Genomic DNA, 26,452 nt, shown 5'->3' with positions numbered 1-26,452 from the left:
TGAAGAAGGCAGTTCAACAATTCTTCATTAGAAGGCAACCTGATGGCTGGAAAATGAATGCAGACAAGACTTCATGGCAGAGACCGCACGAATTTTTACTCATGAATGGGTAACTAAATGCTAGACAGGTCACCTGTGTATGCAGTAGATTTGATGCTTTGTCACTGGCTGTCCTTCAGCCTTTCAGAAAGACATCCAGAGCTGGTATTTTAAACATATGGTAAGAGTCAAACTGAGGAAGAAGCTATTATTCTGCTGGTACTATACTGAAGGTCAGGCCAAATAACAGTTGTCCTTTCAGCTCACAGAAGTCAAAAAACTTTTTGGTGTTCCCATATTGACTTCACATACAGAATATAAAGTTTCTGTCTCTAACCCTTCAATTGTTATAATTGAAACAAGGAACCACAAAACAAGCATTAAAATGCTTGAGTATAATCAACACTGATGGGCTGACAAATGTCAGAAGGAGCATAAAGAGAACAAAATAACTGAGTATATAAAAATTTTTCACAAATTACATTCAGAATTTGTGGTTTGTTCTTATCTTTAAGAAAGTCTTCTCTAATATGCATGTTCTTCAATCCTCTCTGTGACTCTTACAAGCAAACCCAGACTCATGAACAGTCCTTAACAAATGAACAAAAGATATAAATGAATTAATGTTTCAGGTAAACGTCTATTTCACTGCCTGTGCCTTTATTATTTCATACCTGACAGTATGTACAGCTATTTATTGGACCTTCAGCCTGCTATACAGTGGTGCCTGGTTACACAGCAGTCCAATATAAATGAAGCTGTGCTAACTTACTACAATCTAACCCTGTTTGTCTAGGATAGATTGCAGTCTTAGGGAAGATATTTGATTACTAGGTACATCCAGCTCGTAAACAGAATCTGACTCAATACAGAAATGTAGACAACTTCAGCTGAATGACTTAAATGATGAACACAAATACATACATCGCACACAAACTCAAGGGATTTTCAAATCAAATTGGAGTCTGCAGCAGTGACATTCTTCCACTGTCCTGAACGGAAAAAAGCCTAGGCTTTCACAATAGACATGTACTGGCAAACAGCCCCACAATGTGGACAAAGCATGTGCTAGTAAAATGACATGCAAATTTACTGTACTTAAACTGTCTCTTGTTTCACCCAGCTCCACCAGGATATACTGAAAATTATTAGGTTGTCATTAATTTAACCCTTATTTTCATATTAAATTTGTCTAGAGTATTGGGAAGAGGGGGAACTTTTTAAAAAGACAGTTGGTAGATTTGGATTTTTTTTTTTATTTTTAATTTTTTTTTTAGTTTAGCAGGGAAAAAAACAGCTGCAGAAATTCTGAAAGAGAAGCTGTTGAATGGCATGCGGTCCTGGCAGCCCTCTGGGGAGCAGAAGTCAGTACTGCTCTGCAGCAGGATTAATGGACATAGAATCATACAATCATAGAATGGTTTATGTTGGAAGGGACCTTAAAGATCATCTAGTTCCAACCCCCCTGCCATAGGCAGGGACACCTTCCACCAGACCAGGTTGCTCAAAGCCCTGTCCAACCTGGCCTTGAACACTTCCAGGGATGGGGCATCCACAACTCCTCTGGGCAACCTGTTCCAGTGCTTCACCACCCTCATGGTGAAGAATTTCTTCCTAATATCTAATCTAAATCTACCCTCTCTCAGTTTAGAGACATTACCCCTTGTCCTATCACTACATGCCCTTGTAAAAAGTCCCTCTCCAGCTTTCTTGTTGGCCCCCTTCAGGTACTGAAGGGCTGCTATAAGGTCTCCCCAGAGCCTTCTCTTCTCCAGGCTGAACAACCCCAACTCTCTCTGCCTGTCCTCATAGGAGAGGTGCTCCAGCCCTCTGATCATCTTTGTGGCCCTCTTCTGGACTTGCTCCAACATGTCCATGTCCTTCTGGTGTTGGGGGCCCCAGAGCTGGATGCAGTACTCCAGGTGAGGTCTCATGAGAGCGGAGTAGAGGGGGAGAATCACCTCCCTCCACCGGCTGGTCATGCTTCTTTTGATGCAGCCCAGGATATGGTTGGCTTTCTGGGCTGCACGCGTGCACTGCCAGCTCATGTTGAGCTTCTCGTCAACTAACACCCCCCAAGTCCTTCTCCTCAGGGCTGCTCTCAATCCATTCTCCTCCCAGCCTGTATTTGTGCTTGGGATTGCCTTGACCCATGTGCAGGACCTCGCACTTGGCCTTGTTGAACTTCACGAGGTTCGCACGGGCCCACCTCTTGACCCTGTCAAGGACCCTCTGGATGGCATCCCTTCCCTCCAGCATGTCAACCGCACCACACAACTTGGTGTCATTGGCAAACTTGCTGAGGGTGCACTCAATACTACTGCTCATGTTGCCAACAAAAACGTTAAACAGCGCCAGTCCCAATACCAGTCCCTGAGGAAAGCTACTCATCTCTGGTGTCCGCTTGGACATCGAGCCGCTGACCACAACTCTTTGAGTGCGACCGTCCAGCCAATTTCTTATCCACGGAGTGGTCCATCTGTCAAATCCACACTTGGTAACTGAGAACATATGCTATGCTGGAACATAATAGTAATCTCCCCCAGACTTGTTCAACACAAAGATTTTAAGACTTATTTTCTGAAAATGAAAGTTTTACATTTTCCAGGGATTCAGCAGATTTGGATACATAGTTCTTTACAGGACATTGCAGAATCTTCCTTCCCCTTCTAGGAAACTGCTTCTGACCTGATCCTGGATCTATCGTCTCCTTCCTTTCACTCTATTTTAAGAGGGGGAAAAAAGCCTTTATAGACATTTCTGCCAACATCCCTTTTATTTGGCTGTGGGGTGGAGCAGTTCTGGGCAAAGGGAACATCCTTGGTAGCCACTCACTGTGCAGCACTGCATCTGGAGCTGAAAAGAAAGGTTGTTTCCCAATTTGCAAGCAACAACCATATGTTCAAGAATGAAGAAATGCATACTCCACCTAGTCCCAGGAGCTTCCTCTCTCCCCTGTGGCCTATTTAAAGTTATTCCAGTACTCTTTATTGGACTCCAGCTGTTAAGTGAATACCTTCAAACTTTAGAGGCTTCAAGCTAAGTAATTGTAAGCAAAGCTAGGGAAAAACTGAGCATGCACTAACTATTGTTCCTAGTGACTCATAGTATCATTTCCCAGAGTGACTATGTTGGTGAGACTCCAAGGCTCCTCCCTTCAGAGCAGATGGTAGAAAATTTTTAATTTGGCATTATTATTGTGTAACACCAGCAATCAAGATGACAGTTTACAGAAAGATATAGAGACAAGATCCCCGTCAGAAAGTTCTCACGTTTTGTGAGAAAATAGTTAAAAAAACAGATGGGGACTTTAAATTGCTAAGGGGCTCTGCCTCCCCTCAAATATGCAAAGTGACTTTTATTTTAAAATAGAGTCCTAGACAATAATAATGTAACACATTATATCATCACCAAAATTAAATGCTTGTTCACTTCCAAAACATTTAATTGTTTTTTCCAAACCAGATGCGATGAAAAATAAAAAGATGAAAAAATCTGACTTAGGCTTTATATAAACAGCTAAAAATATATCTCAGAAATTGGTGTCCAGCCACTCTGTACTGTTGCACAGACTGCTGCACCCATTTAGCGTTGGTGTAAGCGGTCGGAAAGGAGGCTGTCCAGGGTGATGCAAAGTCTCCCACATCATGGATCTGCTGAGGAGGCAGAGGAAGAATTTATTACCTAACTTCCTTCGGCTCTTTGGGGAGCCAAATTGTTTCTCCGGTAATAACTTAGCAAAACAGGTACCTGGCAAACATGCCAAAGAGTAGCAATTCCTCCCTCGACTTGTATTTTAAGTAGCTTAAGGGTAATCATGCCATTGGGAGGTGTCTCTGAATACAATTTATACAGCAGAATTGGCCTTCTTTGAATGGAATAATTAGCTTCTTGGCCAGAAAACAGGATGCTCCACAAGAAAACTGTACTCACACCCAGCTGGATGAAAGTGGGCAAGAAACCCTTCCTTGTACTCTTAGCTCGAATTACTGCAATTAAAGAGATCAAATTACAAATTAAAATGTGCACTACTACACAGCAAATAATTCGTTGCATGGGCCTCCTTGTTTCCTAAACTGTATAATCATCACTCAGAAGCATGTATATTTAATTCTGATATCTACTTCTTGTATAGTGCCACATGTGACCCTTTTTTGACAGTTCTTTTTTGGATGAATTAATAAAAAGATCATAGAAACTAGCAACATAAAGCTGCTTTGTATATTAATATTGTATAAGGCTGATGTGATGTGTGCTTTGAAATGAGCTTGGGATTTTTTTTTGGAGTGATTGCAAATCATGTATTTTAATTGGAACATCAAGAGATATGGTCTTGAGAATGTGCCTTAATTGGTTAGGCTACAGGAATTACATTTTGGAAGCTTACTTTAAAAACAATAGAGGCATCTAGTGGAAGTGTTTGAGGACTGCAGCTGTCAGAGAATACATCGTTGCACAGCTGATTTTCTCACATTGCTTCTTCCTGGATTGAATTTCATGAATCGAATTACAAATGCCAACAGTGTTTCTGTTTTATTTAAAAAGAGGCGAATCTTAAGTTTAATGGTATTTAGGCGCTGTGAGGCAAACGTGCTTTATTTTTCAAAAGTAATCTAAGGAAGTTGGGCCACGGAAGCATTTATATGTGCAATGCTTACAGTGCCACTTCTTTAAGACATGTGGCCAGTCGCAGTGCAATTTATAGTCCTTCACTACCTAAGCTATTAGATTCCTTCTAAAACATGATTGAATTAGGCATGCAGAAAAGTGACCTTTTAGTCAGCTGCCTGAAGGAGCAGCCACTCAAAATGGCCCATAGGAAACACTGAGGATAGGTGCAAGTCTTCTACACAGTCTTTCCACAGAGGTAGGTTGAAGGGTATGGTTTCCGAGCATAATCCACAGCCTCAAACCCTCTCTGACTTCAGTTTTTCTTTTAGAAGCTGATGGGTTGAAGTAGGGAGTGTCAGTCTTCCTTCCAGATACGAGACAAGAAATATCCCTTCCCACTCTTATCCAATACTTTAATAGTTAGAGGACTCCCCCAGGACATAGGAAAGGAAGTTCAATTCCCTTCTCTGCCTGATAGCACACCTGTACATTTTTTATTTCCTATTATATGCTCCGGGGAAGGAGAAGACAACTTAGCAGAAATCCAAAAGTGGGCTCCTAAACCCGGGAAGAAACCCAAACCATAGCCAGAGTACATAGCACACAGAAAGCATGAAGGTCTAGGGCTTGGTGACACGTTCAGCTGCTTTTTAATTTTCCCCTCCCCTTAGGCTGTAGGGCAAAACACACCGTAGAAGCGTCTGTACTAACATATTCAGAACACATTACAGAAGTATTTGTAGGCTCCTTGCCCAAGCTTAATACACTGTGCTGGTTAGCCAATTAGCCCTAGAAGCCTAACATGGCTGTATGTTTCTCTGCAATAGTGATAGGGCCTTGTGATAGCAAAGTCATTTCCCCAAAATACTTCACTCCTGGCAAAGGTATCTGCATAGCTTTGGTCAGTTGGGCTCTATGATATGACTGAAGGAATAAAACTTGAATTTCCAAGGTATGCAAGTGAGGAAGTGGCCAGGTAACTTCAAGCAGTTTATTCATATAACTCTCACAGCATTTTCAAAATACAATTTTTGAGCATGCTTCATCTCTAGCCACGTGTCCTTGCAGAAGAAAAAAAAAGTTTAAATAGGGTGTGGATCCTCAGTGAAAACCTTGTGGGTTTTCAATCTCTAGGCAAATTTCACTTATACTAAACTATGGGGCTCGTACTTGCTTATTCCTCTCCTTGTTTGAGTGTAGGAATTAATCACAAAGCCTACCCTCACAACTTTAAACCACAATTTTATTACTTCCTCTGCTAACCGCACTGTCATTTATTTCCTCCTCAATTTTCCTTCACTTGCTGTGATAGATTTCTTCCTCAAATTGTACTGCGGGCTCAGATTTGTCATGTCTACTATTTTTTCCCTTTCATCGGTGCAGACTTTGATTAACGAGGGTGGGCTGCAACCCAGGCTTCGAACTCCACGGTGCCGTCGCTACCTTCTCCGTGACTTTTCAAGGAATTTTCTGTTTCTATGTCTCTCTGGCACGGCATTGCCATTTACCAGAGGCGTGAGCTCCCCAGCCCGGGGTCCCTGCGGCCCGGGGGAGACACAAGGCCCGAGGGGCCTCGCCAGCGGTGGCTTCATTTTGCGCTGGAGTAGCTGGCGCCTGATGGCGGCACGGGCGGCTCCCCCCTTCCTTTAAAAAACACAAGAGACAAGAATTCCGCCTTCTTGGCTCCTTCTCCTCCAGGCGTGACGCCGCACCCGCGGCGGGAGGGTTCCCGGCGCCGGCCCCGCTGCACAGGCCGGGCCGGGCCAGGCCGGCGCCCTCAGGCCGCCCCGCCCCGCTCACCTGCCGGGCCCGGCTCCGCCCCGCTGCCAGGCAGGAGGGCCCCCACCTCGGCAGCAGCCGAGCGCAGCCGGCCCCCTCCGGGCGCGTCCTTTCCCCGGAGGGGCGTTGACCTACTCCCCCCCAGCCGCCGCCGCGGGAGGTCCCCGCCTCGTCGTAGCCGGCCCCGCTCCGCGAACGGTTCGAGGTGTTTTGGCCCGCGCCGGCCCCCCTCCTCCAGGTGCTGTCGCGTTGCCATGGCATTTTCCGCTCGGACTGGGGAGGCGGCGCGGCCTGGCCGGGCCTGAGCGGCGGGGAGCCCGCGGGGCCGCAGCCTGGCCGGACGCTGACCGTGCCCTGGCCGCCGGCGGCCGCCGAGGGCTGCGCGGGCCCGCTGGCCAATCCCCCGCCTCCTCCTTCCCCGCCGCCGCCGCCTTCGCCTTGCCCCGCCGCTGCTCCCCTCGACCCCGAGGTTCCGGCGGCGGCGGGAGGCGGCGGCGGGCGCCGGCTGGAGCAGGCGGCGGGGAAGATGGCGGGGAACGGTGGAGGCTTCGTTGGCGCCGGGAGCGGGGAGATCATCCAGCTCAACGTGGGCGGCACCAGGTGAGCGAGGGTGCGGGGGCCGCCGCGGCGGTTGCGGGCGGGCGGGCGGAGGGGGACAGGCCCCGGGCCCTGCCGGCGGGCCGCTGCGGTCCCGCCGAGCGGCGGGTGGTGGCCAGCGCATACCGGCGGGCATCGGAGCGAGGGGGGGCGCCGAGGGTGGCCGCGGGGAGCCGCGCTCCGGCCGGCCGGCCCCTGCCGGGGGTCTACCCGAAGGGAGGCGCTGCCCGGCCGTGCCGGCTGGTAGACTGGCCCGGCTGCCGCTCCGTCCCGGGAGGGCGGCGGAGCCGACTCGCTTGGGACCTGTCCGCCCGGGCTCCGTGGTCTGGACGCGGTGCTGCAGGCGTGGCCCGGCCTCCGGGAGGGCCTGAATAAAGCTTTACCCAGCATGTTGCAGGGTAGCTGAGCCAGGGAGGCAGATACGGGCAGTGTTGACAGTCCTGCGTGGTGTCGGCCTGCAATGTCAGGGGATTCTAGCTACGTACTCCAGTAATGCATTGTATGGACTCTCCTGAGTATACTGCTTCTTCAGGAGTAGAGGACGGAGAGCTTTGCTTTGCCATCAGATCCATAGGCTTCTAGTGATCAGTCTATCTGGCAGCCTCAGAGACTAAGGTGTTAAAAATGGTTGATATGATACTGCTGCTATCAACCAGAATAAAGAATTGTATTTGAATGTGTGCTGGAAGTGTGGAAGATGGCATATGTAGACGTTTTGGCAGGCTCAGACAGAGACTTGTGGGACAGCTGTGGTCAGAATCTGTGTGATAAATAGTGCAAATGTTCCTGTCAAAATGCTCAGGCATGAAATCATTCAGATTACCGTAGCTAGTGGAAACTGAAGTAATACGTCTTCCTGAGTCTGCGCACAATGTGAATCCCACTGTAAGTAGTAGGAACTACTACTATTTTAAGAATTTTCTTGCATTACCTATGAACTTGTTCTTACAACTAAATTGTATGTTGCAGCCTTTTGTAAAGTAGGGTGCCATAAAAATCGATGCAGAATTCCTTTGTTATAATAAGACATTAAGAACCTGGTTCAGCTCAGAGAAGCTGCTTGTAACTTGCATAGGCAAAACTCACCTGTAACGATGCTTTCAGGATAACATTGATGTTGGCTAGGACCAGATTTCGCGTTACACTGAATAAGGTTCTTCAGCGAACTCTGTCTCTGAAATTATAGGCCAGTTCATCTTTTAGGTTTTTGTTACAAGTGGAATCACTTGTAACACGCTTCAGTCTCATGATTTTAAATGGATATTACTGATGAAACGCCTCTGCAGAGAACAGAAAGTTATGTACAGGGCATGAGCCAGGGAAGAAACACACATCCTCAGAGGGCTTGCCTACACAGAGAAGTATGAAGAATACGGCAAACTAACAATTGTATGTATTTTATTTCTAGTTGAAGGTGTAGATTCTAGTCAAGAGATCTCATTTGGATGTAAGGAGTAGGAAAGGTGTGCAGGGACATTTCCCTCTTAATAGGGAGACAACATGCAATAGTATCTCTGTGTAAGAGGTTTTGGTCTTTTGCAAGCTCAACTTCCCTTGTAGTGCCCATGTTCTTTGAAAAATATATCTGAGCCAGGTTTTTCAGCTTGCAAAGGCAGGTGACTCAAAGGTGACAGTGGAGTGGATGATCTGGATGGCAAGCAGGGGAGTGTGGAATACTATACGTTTCCTCCTCTTTATTAGTTCCTGTTACCCTTACCAGAAACCTGAAACTCTTAGTTTTGTTTGTAGAGTTGTAAGAGAAGAGGAAATTAGTGCTCTCCTCTGTCTCTGACAGCAGTTATACTTTGGAGCACGTAGTACAGAGACTCCAGCTTTCCATGTTCTGACACAAGGTTCCCACTGCTCTCTGGGACCACCAGAGCTTCTCTGTTGTGTGCGGTTGCTCCAACAGTTTGTGGTCTCAGCTTTGTGGATTCCTTTGCTGGGAGCACAAGCCTCTTGCAAGTCAACATTCACAGAAATTACTCTAACAAATTTAGTGAATTCTCTTGACCCTTTATACCTCCCTGCAGTTGTAAGATAACTCTACAAATGCAATAGACTATGAAAATGGTTGTTTTATAACTGATATTTAGTGTGTCTGTTTCCAGTTGCCTATATTTTCTTTAAAATAACTGTAGGCTGCCACCTGCTTAAGAGTATTTGAGGATATTGCATGGAGTTTGCCTAATTTTCCTCATACGATGTCTATCTGACTACTGCATGTTAGCTGCGTGGAGCTGCAGATGCACTTACACATGTGAATGTTGCTAGCTAAGCTCCTTTCTGCATCCTGGAAAGGAGGACTCTGTCTTGCTGTTTACATAGATTAATATATATGTATTAAAAGTTCTAAAGTATATGTTGGTATGAGGTATTGCTTACTAAACTGGTACCATAGTGCTAAATCACAGACAGAAAACCCTTGTGCTATCTAAATCCACTGATAAAATTGCAAGGAGACGAACGTGGAATCAGTTGATGGCACTTTTTCCTGTCCTCCTTATTGTGTGGCTTGTTCTTCTGGAACATCTTCTAGTCCCAAATGTTTTGCTACTAAGCTCTTTAACTGACTTAGGAAATGCTAGAGTGAAGCCCAGCTGGCCAAAACACCAGCAAAACTTCAGTCTTGACAGCTCTGAATAGTTGACTGTCTCAAGTGCCTAAATGCAAACATGCCTCCAGGTCAGAAATTGTGCTGTAGTGTATTGAGGAGATAGTACTATTGAGTCTGCAAACATCTGTTCAAAAATCCTGAATGTCTTCATGGTCTCATCAGACTTCTTTATTGCTTCAGAATTAATTTAGCATTTATCATTCAGTGCTGTAGAAAATGCCAGTTAACTGTGGTTCTAGTACTTTTTACATATCTTTTTACCTATACATGCCTTCCTGGGAAACCAGAAGTCCTCTGGTTTTTTTCCTTTTCTTTGTTTGTAAAATCACAAAAATAACTGAAAGTTGTAAAGTATTTGAAGTATAAGACAATAAAAGTCTTTAGCTTGTTAAGACCTTTAAAAGGGCGAACTGGTGATGCTGCATCTATCCCCATAGTTACAAGCAGTGTCTGGATTAATCTTGGATAAAATTCCTGTAACTCATTGTTTTCTATTATGCACATACTATAATATAGTTAAATGAATCATTCCTTATTCTTAGAGTAGAGAAGGCTAGTGGTCTCTGTAACTGATGATAAAAGCTGTGCAAAACTGCAAATATACTTACAAGTCTTTTTCCATTTAAATAGCAAGCTGCTTTGATTCTGTTTAATTTTTTTATTTTTATTTTTAGAAAAGACTTTGTGCGTGTTTGTGCTTAGAATGCTGATACTGTAGATTTTCTGTTAAGAACAGATTTGTCATTGTTATGCTTTCAGCGAGCAGTTACACAATCCACATTTTATGCAGGATGGTAGTTCCATATAGCCTTTGTGTTTCTGCCTCTTAGGGGGTATAAAGTAATGCTTTTTGTTTACATCTTTTTTTCTCCCAAACTGGAAAATACAAGCAGTGAAAGCTAGATAAATTATGTAATCATACTTTTATTGCAAAAATATTTTGTAATGTATTTCTGTACTGTATGGAAAGTTGTGATGGAATTTTACTTTTGCATTTCCTTTTTTGATTCCCATTGATGAAGCGGTCACCAAAGGTTTCTTAGTCATGGTACTAATAAGAGGATATGCACAGTCAGAGAGCTCATGCGGAGCATGAACTCATTGTCCAAACTGCCAGTCCAGTTGTCTTCCTTCATGTTAAATCAAAACCAGAACAAGTATAAAAGAGTTCATAGTTATTTATTATGTAAAATACTGTCTGGCATCATAAGTAATACTATAATTTGTATTATTGCATAATATGATTCAGAGTAAATACTTTCTTTTAACTGCTACTGTTATTGGCCCCCCCTTAAGAGGGCCCAAATAGCAAAATGGCAAATATTTAAAGTTGCTGTAAAATAATAATTGAAGCTCATTGTAGTCTTTTGCAGTGCACAGTGTAGCACCCTTTGAGTCCTAAGTAAGAGTAACTTGCATTTAATGACAAATGTAGCACACCGTTGATAAACTTAGATTTTAGTGACTGCTTTGGGGGGGTGTGGGGTTTGGTGTTTTGTTGGTGGTTTTTTTTTTTTTTTTTTTTTTGCAAGTATCAATGTTGACAAAGTACAAGAACCAGAAAAAGTAGGATGTTTGGGACAGTGTGTTACAAGCACATAGAGAATGACATTTTTAGGGTCTCTGGGCAATCCTGCTTCATGCTTAAGGACAATCTGCAAAGAATCTGCGTCCTCTTTGACTTTGTGCAGACATTTAAATGAAACTTCCCAAACCCATTTGCTATCAGCTTTGTAGGACAAATCAAAGAATTTTGATAAAGCAGACTTACTTCTAATTTTACAGCTGATTCTAAACTTGTAACTTTGGTTTCCTAGGTTCAGCACTTCAAGACAAACACTCATGTGGATTCCAGACTCCTTTTTTTCCAGGTATTTGTAATATATCATCGCATTAAACAACGACAAGTTAACAGTCACTAAAAAAAAATTATATATGTTCTCAGTTCTTAATTTATGCCATAAATAGTGTCTTTATTCCTTAATGCTTTTTCCCTGTCTCAAGCAATGGGACACATTAATTTGAAATAAGCTGTTATCCAGAAGGCATCTTCTATATTGAATGATGCTATGGCAGCTTCTATGTGCTGAAGAGTTGTCACTTTTTAGATGGAGTGTTGTGGAAATAAGGCTCCAAGTCTGCAGGAAAGGGAGATGCCACTGACTTTATTACTATATTGCCACTTGTAATCTTATTGACCATACAAGGTAGCACTGCCTTTAATGTTTTTTGAATTATTGCTGTACCTTGAATTTAGTCAGTTTTGAGGGTTTTAACCTGTGGTGCAGGAGCTGTTGGATTATTGAACATCCTTCTACTAACTTTTACTACTTCTGTAGGTTGAGTTGCTTACTGTTTGTCCCCTAGTAATTTTGTGCTGTGGTTGCTGTACCTCTACCACCCCTGTTAATCCCAAACACATAAAAGAAAACCTAGAGGCTGGCAGTTTTGCTTCCTTACATTTAATTTTTGTACTCTAGACTTCTTTCCCAATAAAAGCCTGGCAGCTGACATAGACAGGCAGCATTACCTGCTCCTGTTTTACTGAAATGCGCAGATAAATGGAGTGTCAGGGAAATGTCACCTTCTTTGAGGCATGGAGGGAAAGGCACAAGGAGGAAGTCCCTTGCTATTCCCCAATCTCTCAATACTAATCTAAGGAGGTTGTTCTGAAAGTACTGAAAAATCTCAGAGGTAATGGTCATCCAGACTTGGATGGAATCTTGAAATAAAACTTGACATTAATTAGTTTGCTTCGTATCTGTAAAACAAGGTTTTGGTGTTGTGTTTTCTCCTGATCTGCAGCAAAAGTATTTTGATCTGATGGGAGAGAAACTCTGAAGTAAAATGGTGTAAAAACTCAGCCACCCTGTTCTTGCCCAGTAAGTCCTGGCAGAATGGATTGTTTACTCTTCCTTTTTACTTGACCAGCTTTTACTGGTTTACTAGATTGTAACAAACTATGCGGCCTTCTGGGTGCCTGGGAGAACTTTCCCATCCTTTCAGGCTAGGCCTTATGTCTGTTTTCTTTGGGTATCTGAAGGTCCTTATGATGCAGTTCTTAGCCTTTCCTGAGGTGTGCATGCGCTGCTCCTTTGTTCAGGAGAGATACTTCACTGTCATCAGCATTTTGCCTTACCTAGGCAGTTTTCTTTGCTCAGCTGTACTGTTTTACCAAAATGCAATCTACAATATACAAACAGAGCAAGGGGACTGAGAGTGTTGCTATCTTGTATTTGTGTTAGTGTATTTCTGGGGGACATCTAACAAAGATTTCTTGTATTTCAGTTTGCTGAGTGGAAGAATTTCAACACTGAAGGATGAAACTGGTGCTGTGAGTAATAAACCTGCGGATAAATCGTTAATTTAATGTTATGCTTTCAGTTAGGTTCTCTCCTAAAGAATATTAACTGTGGGTGCTAATGGGAGTTACGTTGCGTGAGTCAGCTATGCTTAAAAGCATGGAAAACAAATGACCAAATGAATTAAAAACATTCACACTCCTGGGCTTTTAAAAACTTGTTTTGGCTTTTGCCAGTATTCTCTGTCACTATTGTATTACATAACCCCTAATAGTAGTGTTGCAGAAGCCTATGTTTAAAATGCTGACAGCACCATCTCTGCTTCAGAGTCCATGAGGAGTAATGTTCAATTGGACTTAAACTTTTGTGCATGTTTTGTCACTTATTTCAATAGGAGGAAAATATGGGACTTTGAAATAATTTCAGAATGTCACCATGTGTTTTCCTTTTCTTTTGTTAGATTTGATACAAAATACACTGTCCTTTTTCTTATAATCTCAAAGCCTAGTTGCAATACTGTTCATGCTATTGAGCAGGAGAATGACTGGGAATATTTCATTTGGTTGTGTCTAATGAAGTTTCAAAGATTTTTAGGGCAGAATAAAGGTCTCACAGATGTAACTACTTGAATGTCATGGCACTGGTCTGGTCTCCAAACTTTCATGAAAATTGGTGACATCTCTTGATTTCTTGGTTCTCATCTTCATTCCAAGATAAATGAGACTGGAACAATGTGCATATTTTTGTGCTCATTCTGCATTGTACAGGTAATGCAGAAACAGAAACTGTACTTTTTTTAAAGAGAAAGAACTGCTAATTGCTGTATTGCAGAGGAAGGGGTAATTTTCATTAGATAGTATTGCATATGTAGTTGAGTAATCCTGACATGAAAATGTAGCTTTTGTTGGCAAATATATGTAGCAAAATGGCCGTTTCAGTCTGTGTATATGATATTCTTAAATGGGAAACTATAGTTACAGCAATGTTGTTAAGTGATAGTGAGGCACACAAGTACTTTGCTAAAAGCGTAGAGGTAGTTGTAATGGTAATTGACTTAATTTAAAAAAAAGTCTAAACTTATCTTGATCTTATTACATTTACTGCATTCTGAACAGGTGATAGAAAGTGAGGATACCCATTGACCTTTGTGGAGGCTCTAGAACTTAAAGAACATGTTTATTAAGTGCCATTGATTTGCATCAGTGTTTGTATATATGTCTTTTAAGAATGTCGAATTAGTGGACGGTAGAGGAATAATGAGAGCAAAGGGGTGGCCCAAAAACTTTGGGTTCTTCAACTCCTCCTTCCCATGCTCAGCATAAAGAAGCATTCTAGTTGACAGTTGCTCCATAATAATGCTACAAGTACAGCAATTTTTCTTTGCAGATATTTATTGATAGAGATCCAGCAGCATTTGCACCCATTTTAAATTTTCTTCGCACAAAGGAGTTAGACTTACGGTAAGAAGTTCTAATTATTTCAAGTGAAAATTAATTTGATCAGATGCATTAGAAAGCTTTTTCAAATGAGGATTGTTCAGTTTTACTCAGCTAGTTAGGTGCCTAGTATATGACTCAGCTCCCTCGTAGATTTGGGGGCTTGTCTAGAGAATATGTGTGGCGTGGTGGAGGCAGAAATGGTAGCATTATGTTTTGTTAGTGGATTCTTTGTAATTTAAACCACTTCTGGCAATGTATTTCTTTATTGTTTCTGTATTCTTACTTTAATGAAAGATAATAAATAATAAGATCACTGTGAAATCTCAAACATCAACATGTTGAATGCATTTGGTGGTAATTCTGTAAATGGGTAGCTTGACGTTCACACTGTGTAATAACTAATTATATGCAAGTATTTATATTCAAGGTATTGACTCGCTCTGTTCTTGTGATTTTTGGGTTTTTTTTGTTTTGTTTTTTTTCTCTAGGGGAGTGAGTATTAATGTTCTCAGGCATGAAGCTGAATTCTATGGAATCACTCCTTTAGGTAATTTCTTTCTTTTTTTTTTTTTTAAATATGAGGTCATCTCACATTTATTACTATAGTAATGACCCACTTACAAGTACTGGGCAGTTGTGACCCTGAAGATTTTCAAACTTACTGGTACAGAAGGTTATCTGAAATAATGTAATGTTTCCTGGGAAGTGAAAGCTATGGTTGTATCTGTTTTCCCTCCTTAGTGAGAAGGCTGCTACTATGTGAAGAACTGGAACGCTCATCTTGTGGCAGCGTCCTTTTTCATGGCTACCTGCCTCCTCCAGGTATTTTTGTTTTCACGGTCTGATGTCGCTTGCAGTCACTTACTGCTTTAGTTTGTGGGGGCAATTGGCCGAGGTAGTCACTCTAGCTGTCATACTGTCCAGAGAAGGCTTTCCTATGGAAAGATTAAAATGAGTGGTTGAGTCGAACATCGTTCTGATTCAAGAACAAGGCTTTTATCTGTATGCAATGGCATATTTAGAGTACTGGGCGCGGGGGGTGTTTTATGTTAATACTCAGCAGGCTGTGTTTGGTATTAGACTAGGGTAGAGGCTCTTCAAGTAAATTTCAGTTAAATGTTATCAGCATGGAGTGTTTTCTTCTTTCTGAAGATACAGTTACTTTAGGTGTCCTATTTTTAGGTGACAAATGAGCACAAATGAGCTTTCCTTAAGAATATGATTACTTGTTAGATTTTTACTTCTCTGTAGAGATGAACACAGTTCCTGTGTTAACCTGAAGTCTAGGGGATATCTAGCCATATGTTGACAAGTTTTCTGAAGATAGTTCCTTAAATTGTGAGTGTCAACGTAGACAGCAAAAACATTTTCTGTTTCACTGTTACAATATTGCCTAATTCTTATAGCAGATGAATTAGACTTTAGATCAAAATGCACAAGTATTAATCCTGTATTTTTAAAGTGACTAAGTATCTGTTATATTGCTGAAGTTTATGGAGTGGGACAAAACATCTCTTTTCTTTTTATAGGCATTCCCAACCGTAAAATAAATAATACTGCTGGGCCGCCGGTTGATGTTAGAACAGGTCAAAACTGCTCCGAGAGTGAGATTCATGGAAGTGGTGTCCAATCTACACTTGCTGGTACTGGGGAAGGTACAGTGAGGCTAGGTAAGGAATGTCAGTTTTAAAACAAAAACAAATTGTGAAGATGATTGTCACTGGGAAATAAAAACTGAGTGACTATTTCTGATTTCAGGCTGTTATTCTGTGTTTGCCTGATCTTAAATTGCTGAACACTTACCTAAACGCTACTCCCTATACAGTATTTAAGGCTCACTGCTGCACAATCAAGACACGAGGCTGAGAGAAAGGCAAATCAAAGTTCACAGAATCATTGAGGTTGGAAAGGACCTGTAATATCATCAAATCCAACCATCAACACAACACCACCATGCCCACTAAACCATGCCCCCCAATGCCAGGTCCACATGTTCCTTGAACACCTCCAGTGACGGTGGCTCCACCAGCTCCCTGGGCAGCCTCTTCCAATGCTTCACCACTCTCTCAGGAAAGGAATTTTTCCTAATATCCAGCCTAAACCTCCCCCGGTGCAACTTGAGGCCATTTCCTCTTCTCCTATCTTTTGTCACTTGGGAGAAGAGACCAACACCCACCTCTCTGCAACGTCCTTTCAGGTAATTGTAGAGAGTGATAAGGTCTCCACCTCAGCCTCCTCTTCTCCAGACAGTTCTTCATGCAGTCTTAGTATGGCCCCTTAGACAAATGCCTTACACTGTACTAAAGCCATGATAAAAAACAGACAGAGCAGTGTTTCTTTGGTCTTTGTTCAGGACCTCCTTCCTGCTCTTGCACCTCTTTCTTGCTCCTGGTGCCTCTCTTGCCCTACAAGAGTCAAGTTTTTAGAGTAAAGATAGTCTTCAGTTGTTTGACTATATACTTTTCATATAAAATATATAAAAACTGTAAATAAGATAGGCTTGAATTCTGTCATTTTCCAGCTTTTGACTTTGCAAGCAAAATGATGCTGTTAGAAGTGTCATATTTCTGCTATAATTGTATAAATTGTAGCAGTGTTAGGAAAAATCTAGAGTATGTTAAAAGGTGAATCTATATCCAGGTAATATAAAAATAAGCCTTGGATATGAATTGCTGCTTCTTCTTTGTGAGCTGCTGCACATTTGGAAGAGGGCAGTCTTGGGGAAAATGAGATAGATGCAGCCTTTAGGCATTAGTTCTTTAGTATATCAAGGCTGAGAGCTAACTTGGAAGTACCATAACCACTGATTTCCAGTGCCATCCAACACTTCTGCAAAACCTTATTTAGTTACAGATCAGAAATGGGTGTGCTCCCACTAGATGATAAATGGAGGAGCTATAGGTATTCTGAGATATTGGAAATTTTAGTTTAACAGTCTGGAACAATAATACAGGGTTGCACCAACTATTTGGAAAGAACTTTTACAAAAGAAAGCATTGTTTCTTATTTGCTAACAATTCTTAAATTTTTACCAGTTTGGCAGGCTTTAAAACTGAGGCATGTACTTGCCTCTTTCTCCTTATGAACACTTTGCATTGTAGTGACTGAGATGAAATGTCTTCCTTCCATGAAAGAACTATAATAGTTGTAAGGGTTGTGAGGAGTAATATTGCTAACTAGAATCTAGCTGAAAATATTTCTTGAGAAACTTCATTATCAAAGTTTCTGTTGCATATTCTAGCAGAGAGCTCTAGCCTGTTCTAGATGTCTCTGCTCATCTTCTAATACCAATCACTTGACTGACTTTAGCTTTGTTGTTGTTTTTAGGATTTCCTGTGGACCCACGGAAAGTCCTAATAGTAGCTGGCCACCACAATTGGATAGTAGCTGCCTATGCCCATTTTGCTGTTTGTTACAGGTACGAATATAGTTGCTTGTCAGGTTACAGAAATCTAAAAAAACCCCGATAATTTGTTATGAGCAAAGCAAAAAGTTTGCTTTACTGTGAAATGACAGTAGATCACATGCATTCAGTCTGCTCCTATAAATATCAATTGCCACTTTTGCTTGTGCAAATAAACTGCTTGATAGGAATTCAAATTTTGCTGCTTTGATGTCAATTCTTGATGCTGTTGCAAAAGTAGTGGACTTCAATTTAACTGCTTCAAAAGCCTGTTTTAAAGCAGACTTTTAAAAAAAAAATTAATTTTCCAACTACATGGGTTTGAAGATTTTTACTACATAAGTGATGTACCTTGTCTTAAACATCAGGTTTTTTTGGCCTATCAGAACTGTGAAGAACTTGCTACTTCACCTGGATGGCTGAAAAATGTCTTTAAATGTCTTGTAAACAAACTGGCTATTTTTTAAGATCAGGTGAAGATAAGTAATACCTTCATATTACAGAAGGTGTTTGTAGTTCACATCTGGTAGTCTTGATTTAATTGGTGGCTGTCTTTTCAATGAAAAGTAATGTTTTAACAAGAGCAAACAAGGTTTGCCAAAACCAAACACTGCTGTCGTATTGTGGTCCAGAAACAGAAGGGAGAATAAAGAGTGTAATGTGAATAGCTTCTTTCTTTACTGCCAAGCTGAAGCCATATTTTGCTGCCTTTTTCACTATGCAGAATACTAATTTACTTGCTTAAACTTTGTAACTGAAGTCACATCTAACTTGTCTCTTGTATTCACCACTGCAATTTGTTTTGCTTTAATTTGTACTAAATGTGGCTTCTCTTGGTCTATTTAATGTTCTTGTTTTCAATTATGCTTAGTATGGTCTGACTGGAGAACGAGGCAATGATCTGCAATTGTCTTTGTGCTAATTGTCCCCTCTTTAGGATTTTATCTCTGACTGTTTTGCTTGGATGCTAGCTTGCTTAAGTGAAAGATTCTGCCTCTTTCCTGCTTGGTAATCTACTTAATGAGACTTGTTACCATTGAACTTAAGTCATTAGTGATGCTGTTGATGAAGCATGTCAGACTTGAATGGTTGCTGAAAGAGGGCACAGGTCAATATGCCAATTTAAAATGCTTTTCTTCATAGTGACTCAAGGTAGCAGTCTTGTCTTGATTTGAATATTTTTTTCTTCTAGAACTTGCAGGAACTCTAGGAATGCAATGGTGGTATTTTCTCTTCTCCATTCTGCTCTTATACAGCTTTGGTAGCAGTTTTTTCCCCTCTCTGCTGCATCTTAGTACGTCTGTTGTTTATTGCTTGACAAGTGAATTTGCCCAGGCTTTTTTGAATATCTAATCACAGAATCACTAAGTTTGGAAAAGACCTGTAAGGTCATCAAGTCCAACCATAAAAAAAAAAACAAAACAAACCACCAAACCAAAAAAACCCACACCACCCACAAAACACACCGCAACCCACACCAAAACAACCCACCCACACCACAGAGCACCATGTCCATCAAGCCACATCCCACAATGCCATATCTACACGTTCCTTGAACACCTCCAGTGATGGTGACTCCACCACCTCCCTGGGCAGCCTGTTCCAGTGTGTCACCACTCTCTCAGTAAAGAACTTTTGCCTAATATCCAGTCTGAATCTCCCCTGGTGCCACTTGAGGCCATTTCCTCTTCTCCTATCTTTTGTCACTTGGGAGAAGATACCAACACCCACCTCTCTGCAACCCCCTTTCAGGTAGTTGTAGAGAGCGATGAGGTCTCCCCTCAGCCTCCTCTTCTCCAGACTGAACAACCCCAGTTCCCTCAGCCGCTCCTCATAAGACTTGTGCTCCAGACCCCTCACCAGCTTCGTCGCCCTTCTCTGGACACGCTCCAGCACCTCAGTGTCCTTCTTGTAGTGAGGGGACCAAAACTGAACACAGGATTCGAGGTGCGGCCTCACCAGCACCAAGTACAGGGGCACGATCACCTCCCTGCTCCTGCTGGCCACACTGTTTCTGATACAGGCCAGGATGCCGTTGGCCTTCTTGGCCACCTGGGCACACTGCTGGCTCATATTCAGCCGGCTGTCAATCAACACCCCCAGGTCCTTTTCTGCGGGGCAGCTTTCCAGCCACTCTTCCCCAAGCCTGTAGCGTTGCATGGGGTTGTTGTGGCCAAAGTGTAGAACCCGGTACTTGGCCTTGTTGAACTTCATCCAGTTGGCCTGGGCCCATCGATCCAGCCTGTCCAGATCCCTCTGCAGAGCCTTCCTACCCTCAAGCAGATCAACACTCCCGCCCAACTTGGTGTCATCTGCAAACTTGCTGAGGGTGCACTTAATCCCCTCATCCAGATCATCAATAAAGATATTAAACAAGACCGGCCCCAAAACTGAGCCCTGGGGGACTCTGCTTGTGACCGGCTGCCAACTGGATTTTACCCCATTCACCACAACTCTCTGGGCTCGGCCATCCAGCCAGTTTTTAACCCAGCGAAGAGTGTACCTGTCTAAGCCACGAATCGCCAGCTTCTCCAGGAGAATACTGTGGGGAACAGTGTCAAAGGCTTTGCTGAAGTCCAGGTAGACAACATCAACAGCCTTCCCCTCATCCACTAGGTGGGTCACCTGGTCATAGAAGGAGATCAGGTTGGTCAAGCAGGACCTGCCTTTCATGAACCTGTGCTGGCTGGGCCTGATCCCTTGGTTATCCTGCACGTGTCCCGTGAGCGCCCTCAAGATGAGCCTCTCCATAACCTTCCCCGGCACCAAGGTCAGGCTGACAGGCCTGTAGTTCCCCAGATCCTCCTTCCGGCCCTTCTTGTAGATGGGCATCACATTGGCAATCCTCCAGTTGTCTGGGACCTCCCCTGTTAACCAGGACTGTTGATAAATGATGGAGAGCGGCTTGGCAAGCTCCTTTGCCAGCTCCCTCAGCACCCTTGGGTGGATGCCATCAGGCCCCATAGACTTATGAGTGTCCAGGTGGCATAGCAGGTCGTTAACTGCTTCCTCCTGGATTATGGGGAGCCTATTTTGCTCTCCATCCCTGTCTTCCAGCTCAGGGAGATGGACACCCTGAGGATACCTGGTCTGGCTATTAAAGACTGAGGCAAAGAAGACCTTAAGTACCTCAGCCTTTTCCTCATCCGTCGTGACAATGTTTGAGGAGACAGCATACACTTAAAACTACTTCCCTCTACCCACAGATTTTACTATAGTTTGCTTATACTACTATGCTGCAGTCAAGTGATGTGATTTTTAAGATTCTTGTCAGGATTATTTTAATGTAAGGGCAACATCTGAATTTTAGCCAGAATCACTTCTCAAAGTAAGTGGTAATTTGTAGGGGACTGGACAGTGAATCCCATGCAGTAAGAAAAGAAATATATTCAGATGTTTAGTTTTGTGAGTTTCTTTTAGGCTGATTGTTACAGTTATTATTTAAATACTTAAGATAATTATTTTAGTAAAAACCTATAGCAAAGCACAGCGCATCCTAGACAGTATTTTTTTTCCCTTTGAAGTGTGGCAGAAGTCTTCAAAACTTGATAATAAAGCTTGTGAGAATGTCTTGGTTGCATTTAAAGGCTTATGGATATTGCAGTCCTGCTCTTAAGTCACTTCAGTACAATTTCTTCTGCATGTTGTATGGGTGGAGCACAGTGATCTATGGTGCTTCATCTCTGGGCAGGATGCAATGCTGAAGTGAAAGAATGGCAACAATGGCAAAAAATGCTATAGATATGTTTCTGCTTTCCATGTTAACATTTATATCATTTAACTGCTTAGATTTACTGTGCTCTAGCTCAGTTGCAAAGTATCTAAATTATTGCCTAAAATTAAATCAGATACATGATGCCAGAAAAGCACAATTTAAGTCTTTAAAATTGCACAGACAAGTGATTCTCTAAAAATAAAGCTTATAGTCAATTCAGTATAGTCTGTTTACAGTATACCATAAAGAGAGAATATGACTAGATAGCACAGCTTTATGCTAGAGCATGATTGGGTGTCTTACATATCATGCCTCTGGAAATAAATGGAGATTTCTTCTAAAATCTTATGCTGAACCTCATCTCTAGCATTTGGCTAGCCCAAGCTTTTGGCTGGATCATCCACCTTGGTTCAGGCTTAGACTGAGATGCCTGTTTCTGAACCTCTAACCTCTGTTCCCTGTTCCCTCCTTTGCCCTTCCAGAATTAAAGAATCATCTGGGTGGCAGCAGGTGTTCACGAGTCCCTATCTGGACTGGACAATTGAGCGAGTGGCTCTCAATGCTAAGGTGGTTGGAGGACCTCATGGAGACAAGGATAAGATGGTTGCAGTTGCCTCGGAGAGTAGCATAATCTTGTGGAGCATTCAGGATGGTGGTAGCGGCAGTGAAATTGGTAACTATAATTGCTTGTTTTTTTCTTTTTTGTGTGTGTTTAACCAGAAAGAAGTCTGTGACCTTATTTTGAGGTATGTGTGATCAGCAGTGTTTGGTAATCAGTTTCACAAAGTGACAAAACAAGCTAGAGTAAGCAACGTATTGGAGCATATTACTTCTGTGTCATGCTAGAGGAATCCTTTCTCAAAACCAAAAATATGAATAATAAAAAGTAGTCTGTTTACTGAACAGATACTAATTACTACTTACTGTGCAGTTCAGCTTGAGTTTTTGTGTGAAGATGCAAATTAGACTTAAACTTTTCCTTGGACCTGCATTTGAATCGAGGCCATAGCACAAAGGAACTAAGGTTCTGAGATGGAAAGCTACAGATACTGAGAGATTCTGCTCTTTTTTTTCCTTTGTCTTATTAAAGCCATATTCTTACACGGCGATGATGAAAAGGTTTCAGTTCTCTATCAAATGTGGTTTATAAATGGAATTTGGAAGATGAAAATTTCTTCATTTTATAACTTGGGTGTCTAGGCAGGGAAAAAGCACACTGGTACTACCTTAAGCATACAGGAATTACAGCGTGTACACCTTGGCACTGAAGGACACACAATTAAGGAGGCTTTAGAAACAGCAAAAAGACATTTTCAGAAGTAAATATTCCTTTGTACTGATCTGATGGCTTGTGTGACTCACTGTTGTTCCAGTACAGGGCAGGTTTGGGAGGCAGTGAAAGGAATGTTATTAGGAACTTCTCTTGCCTAATCCCTGGTGCTTGAATCACCACTATTATGCTGGTATTGTCTGTTTCCTCTGGCAGTGGATACTGCTAACAAAGTATGACAGCACTCTCCTTATGTGGACACTTTTCTCTGAAACTTAATGCTAAGTTAATTTGCTATTAGATGTATCTCCGTAGTTGAAGTCATGAGAATTAGTGTGGTCATTAATTAAAGTCAAAATTACCAAATTCAAGTTTTGATCCACATGCCTTTAAAGGAAGAGCTTACTTGAAAGATACTGAGGCAATTTCTAGCTGTTAATGGCTGTTGCTTTTTTTCATGCTTGAATGAGTGGAAGCACCAAGTCAGATTTGAAGATGGGGAAATGCAAAGGTCTTGCATGAGATAATACAGCCATATACTGCTCTTTTACTTGTGCCTCATAGAGTTCTTGTATCTAATAACAGTCAGCAAAAGAGAAAAGGAGGTTCCATTGTATTAAAAAAATAAATCTGAAAGGTGTGTCTAACAGTTGAATGTGAAATATCTCTATTAAACAGGGAGTAAATACTGTATTTCAGAAGCCTTTTCCTCTGTTATGCTCCCCTTGACCAAATCTTAAAGGCAGGGAAGAGCTAGCATGACAGCTGTACTCCTGCAATAGGCATTGCTTTAAGCACTATGCTATTACATTCCTCTTGCATTTTCTGGCTTGATTTAGCTGCGTGTGTTACCTTGGGATTTGCAGTAAGATATGTGAAGCAACATCTTGGATTTTTGGAAGTCAAGTGCAAAGAGAGGCAAAAACTATAAATGGACTTTTACTTCAAATAAAAACTATAAATACGCCAATGTCATAATGTTCTGATGACTCAGTCTACGACTGAAGGAACCACTTTTGCTAAACAGGTTGTATTGTACTGAAGTGACTTTGTGTAATAAAGCAAATGCCACTTGGGGCCAGGGGGAGCAGAGAGAAAGTGCCTACAGGATTGAATCTTTAGTCCGACTAACATTGAACAAAATGTGCTGTTTCCCTTTTGGATAATAGGTCACGATGCTTGGTTTAAAAAAACTAAAATATGCTTGTATTGAATAGTAATAACTTGAATATAGCTGTCTTGTTTCTTTGTAGTGGCAAATGCTTGCAGTACTGCTTTGTTTTAAGAGATATAGTACGTTGCTGTCATCTTCTGAAAGAAAATACTTGTTCCAAACAGTCATTGGAGCCTGGCAACACCATCCTCAGAAAATTGTATAGGCTGGCATCTTTGTGATAGAGCTTTCCCAGAGTGCTCTCTTTCCTTTCAGTATTACTTACATAAGACATCGCTGCTGGATTGCTGCTGTAAGCAGTATTTTACTGAGAGGGACCCTTAAGACAAGAACCTGTCATTACGTATAGCATTGTCTCCCCTGTGGATGGGTCTCAAGATTGTTGAGCCTAAGCAGGACTGACACTTCAAATTCCTCCAGACCATTCCAGCTGTCTTCCTTGATTTCCTTGAACCTCATCCTTCTCTGGAGTAATCAATTCTAGTTCTTTCTGTGGATTTTTTTATTATTGCCTTTTTCATGTTCCTTCTACTGCTGAATCTTATCTTCATCAAACGATTGTACTGTGCCCTGGAAAACAGTTTAGCCTCCTGATTAAAACAGAAGTATATATTGAGCTTCCTGAGGTTCCTTCTTGGGGTGTAACAGAGGGCTGCTTCTTGGTTGGGAATGACACTTTGTTAATTTGAATTTGTCCAAAACAATGTTGGAAAATTTTCCAGCTATTGGGTACTCTTGTTTTGAAAACATCTGTCTGCTGCTGTTAAAGTATATTAGTGAGGAGTAATATAAATATGTGGAGTGAGCAGTATGGAATAGGAAACTTGTGAGTGACACTTGGCACTTGGTAGTGTAATATATCCCCAGTAGTAATGACTTTTGTACTTACCGGGCAGTAAAACTTAGCCTTTGTACTTACAAACTGAGTTACTACAGGGCTGGTTTGCTTCGTAGCTGGCAAACTTAGAAATTATCTCAGACCTTTTTAATTTGCTGTAACTTTTAAATATATGGTACAATAATAGTACAAAATGTAGTATGCTATCCAAGTTTGCAGTTCAATTTAAAATATTCATATTGTATCTGTGATGAGACTAGGAAGCTCTAAAGAGGGGACAGATTTTGTGGAAAAGCTCAGATGTTAAGGTCTGCTATACCCATAGTCATCAATGCCTGTCATGTTCTGTAGTGTTTTGATTTTTATTAAGTGAAATGTTGTTGATGCCACGTTTGCTTTATTTGGAAGGCCAACATTTGCTGGTAAGTCTTATCTTCCAAATTTTGAATAGTATGTGATGGTTGGTGAAATTGGTTCCCTATGTAGTTTCAATTTTTAATAGCCTGTACTCTGTACTCATGGAATGTAACCAAACTTTAAAGATCTGGAGATGAAAAGAGAAAAAAAGAAACAGGCTTTTGCAGGCTGCTTATTTTTCTGGGTTCAAGTATTTCTGCTAAAAGAGAAATTGAATGTATTCAAGTAGTGTCACATTGGGGTTGTTCAGTCTTTTCCCAAGAATAAGAATTAAGCCTTGTAGCTGTATTTAGTTTCTAAAATATATTTTCAGTTTACATCTACCTGATTGGACTTGGAAAAAAAAAAAAGGGGGGTGAGAACTTCTAATACTTTAAAAGGTAATTGCGAACTAGTCTGGCATAAATTTGTCTGTCTAGCAAAACCCATGAAATTACTGCTTCTTAAATGACACTTAATAGTCACAGATTTAAAACAAACAAAAAAAAAAGCAAAACAACCACCAAAAAATCCTGCTTGCTGTAATAGGATTTTTAGTTATTTATTTTTTAATGCCTTAGGATGTATAAAGCCATTTGAGAACTTGATGGCTGTAGAAAAATAAGGAGTGGATATTTTGCATGGGCTCTTCTTCCTTCTCTTGCCTCCTTTTTCCTTCCCAAGTATAGATTGCATCAACAAAGATGGCATCATGCTGCCGTTTAATTTAATGGAACCCAGTTTGCTGCTTGAATGGTACCTCACCTAGCACACTGCAAACCCAGTTTTGGCTGTTCTGTACTTGCTCCTGTAATAAACGTGACATATGACAATAGTGGAGAGATTCCATTGTTACTGTTTTTTTCTCTTTATTTTAGATGAGCTTCATAGACTCTTCATTTTTTGTAGGAGTGTTCAGTCTTGGCGTCCCTGTAGATGCTCTCTTCTTCATTGGCAACCAGTTGGTGGCTACAAGCCATACAGGGAAAGTGGGAGTGTGGAACGCTGTGACTCAGCATTGGCAGGTGTGTTCAATTCAATTTTCCACATCACTTTTAAGAAGCTGGTATGTTTTTCTAGTAAAAAGAGAATAAAATAATCTAAAAGCATGTGTGAAATGCTTATCACAGGGTTTTCAGCCCTGCCTTGTGTTATGGAGTTTGCCATCTTGGTATGTGAGTATTGCACCTGTGAGCAGAATGTTCAATTGTTTGGTGGTACTACCAAGCATGATTTTTAGGCTTTCAAATAAATGTGATTTGGAGTAATAAA

General features: G+C 41.6%; 1 protein-coding gene across 1 annotated transcript in view; it reads left to right on the top strand.

Moving 5' to 3' along the window:
- The first annotated feature begins 6,955 nt into the window (after window positions 1-6,955).
- The window catches only part of KCTD3 (potassium channel tetramerization domain containing 3), a 30,661-nt gene continuing 11,164 nt past the window's right edge, over window positions 6,956-26,452 (top strand). The window contains exons 1-10 of the mRNA XM_059835822.1: window positions 6,956-7,029; window positions 11,461-11,514; window positions 12,932-12,977; window positions 14,332-14,405; window positions 14,873-14,931; window positions 15,126-15,206; window positions 15,914-16,054; window positions 17,712-17,802; window positions 21,985-22,175; window positions 26,090-26,205. Coding sequence (XP_059691805.1) covers window positions 6,956-7,029; window positions 11,461-11,514; window positions 12,932-12,977; window positions 14,332-14,405; window positions 14,873-14,931; window positions 15,126-15,206; window positions 15,914-16,054; window positions 17,712-17,802; window positions 21,985-22,175; window positions 26,090-26,205 — 927 coding nt within the window. The remainder of the gene's footprint in view (window positions 7,030-11,460; window positions 11,515-12,931; window positions 12,978-14,331; window positions 14,406-14,872; window positions 14,932-15,125; window positions 15,207-15,913; window positions 16,055-17,711; window positions 17,803-21,984; window positions 22,176-26,089; window positions 26,206-26,452) is intronic.

The sequence above is a fragment of the Gavia stellata genome, chromosome 2 (genome assembly GCF_030936135.1).
Source record: "Gavia stellata isolate bGavSte3 chromosome 2, bGavSte3.hap2, whole genome shotgun sequence".
Lineage (NCBI taxonomy): Eukaryota > Metazoa > Chordata > Aves > Gaviiformes > Gaviidae > Gavia > Gavia stellata.
This window is presented reverse-complemented; position numbering and strand designations above follow the sequence as displayed.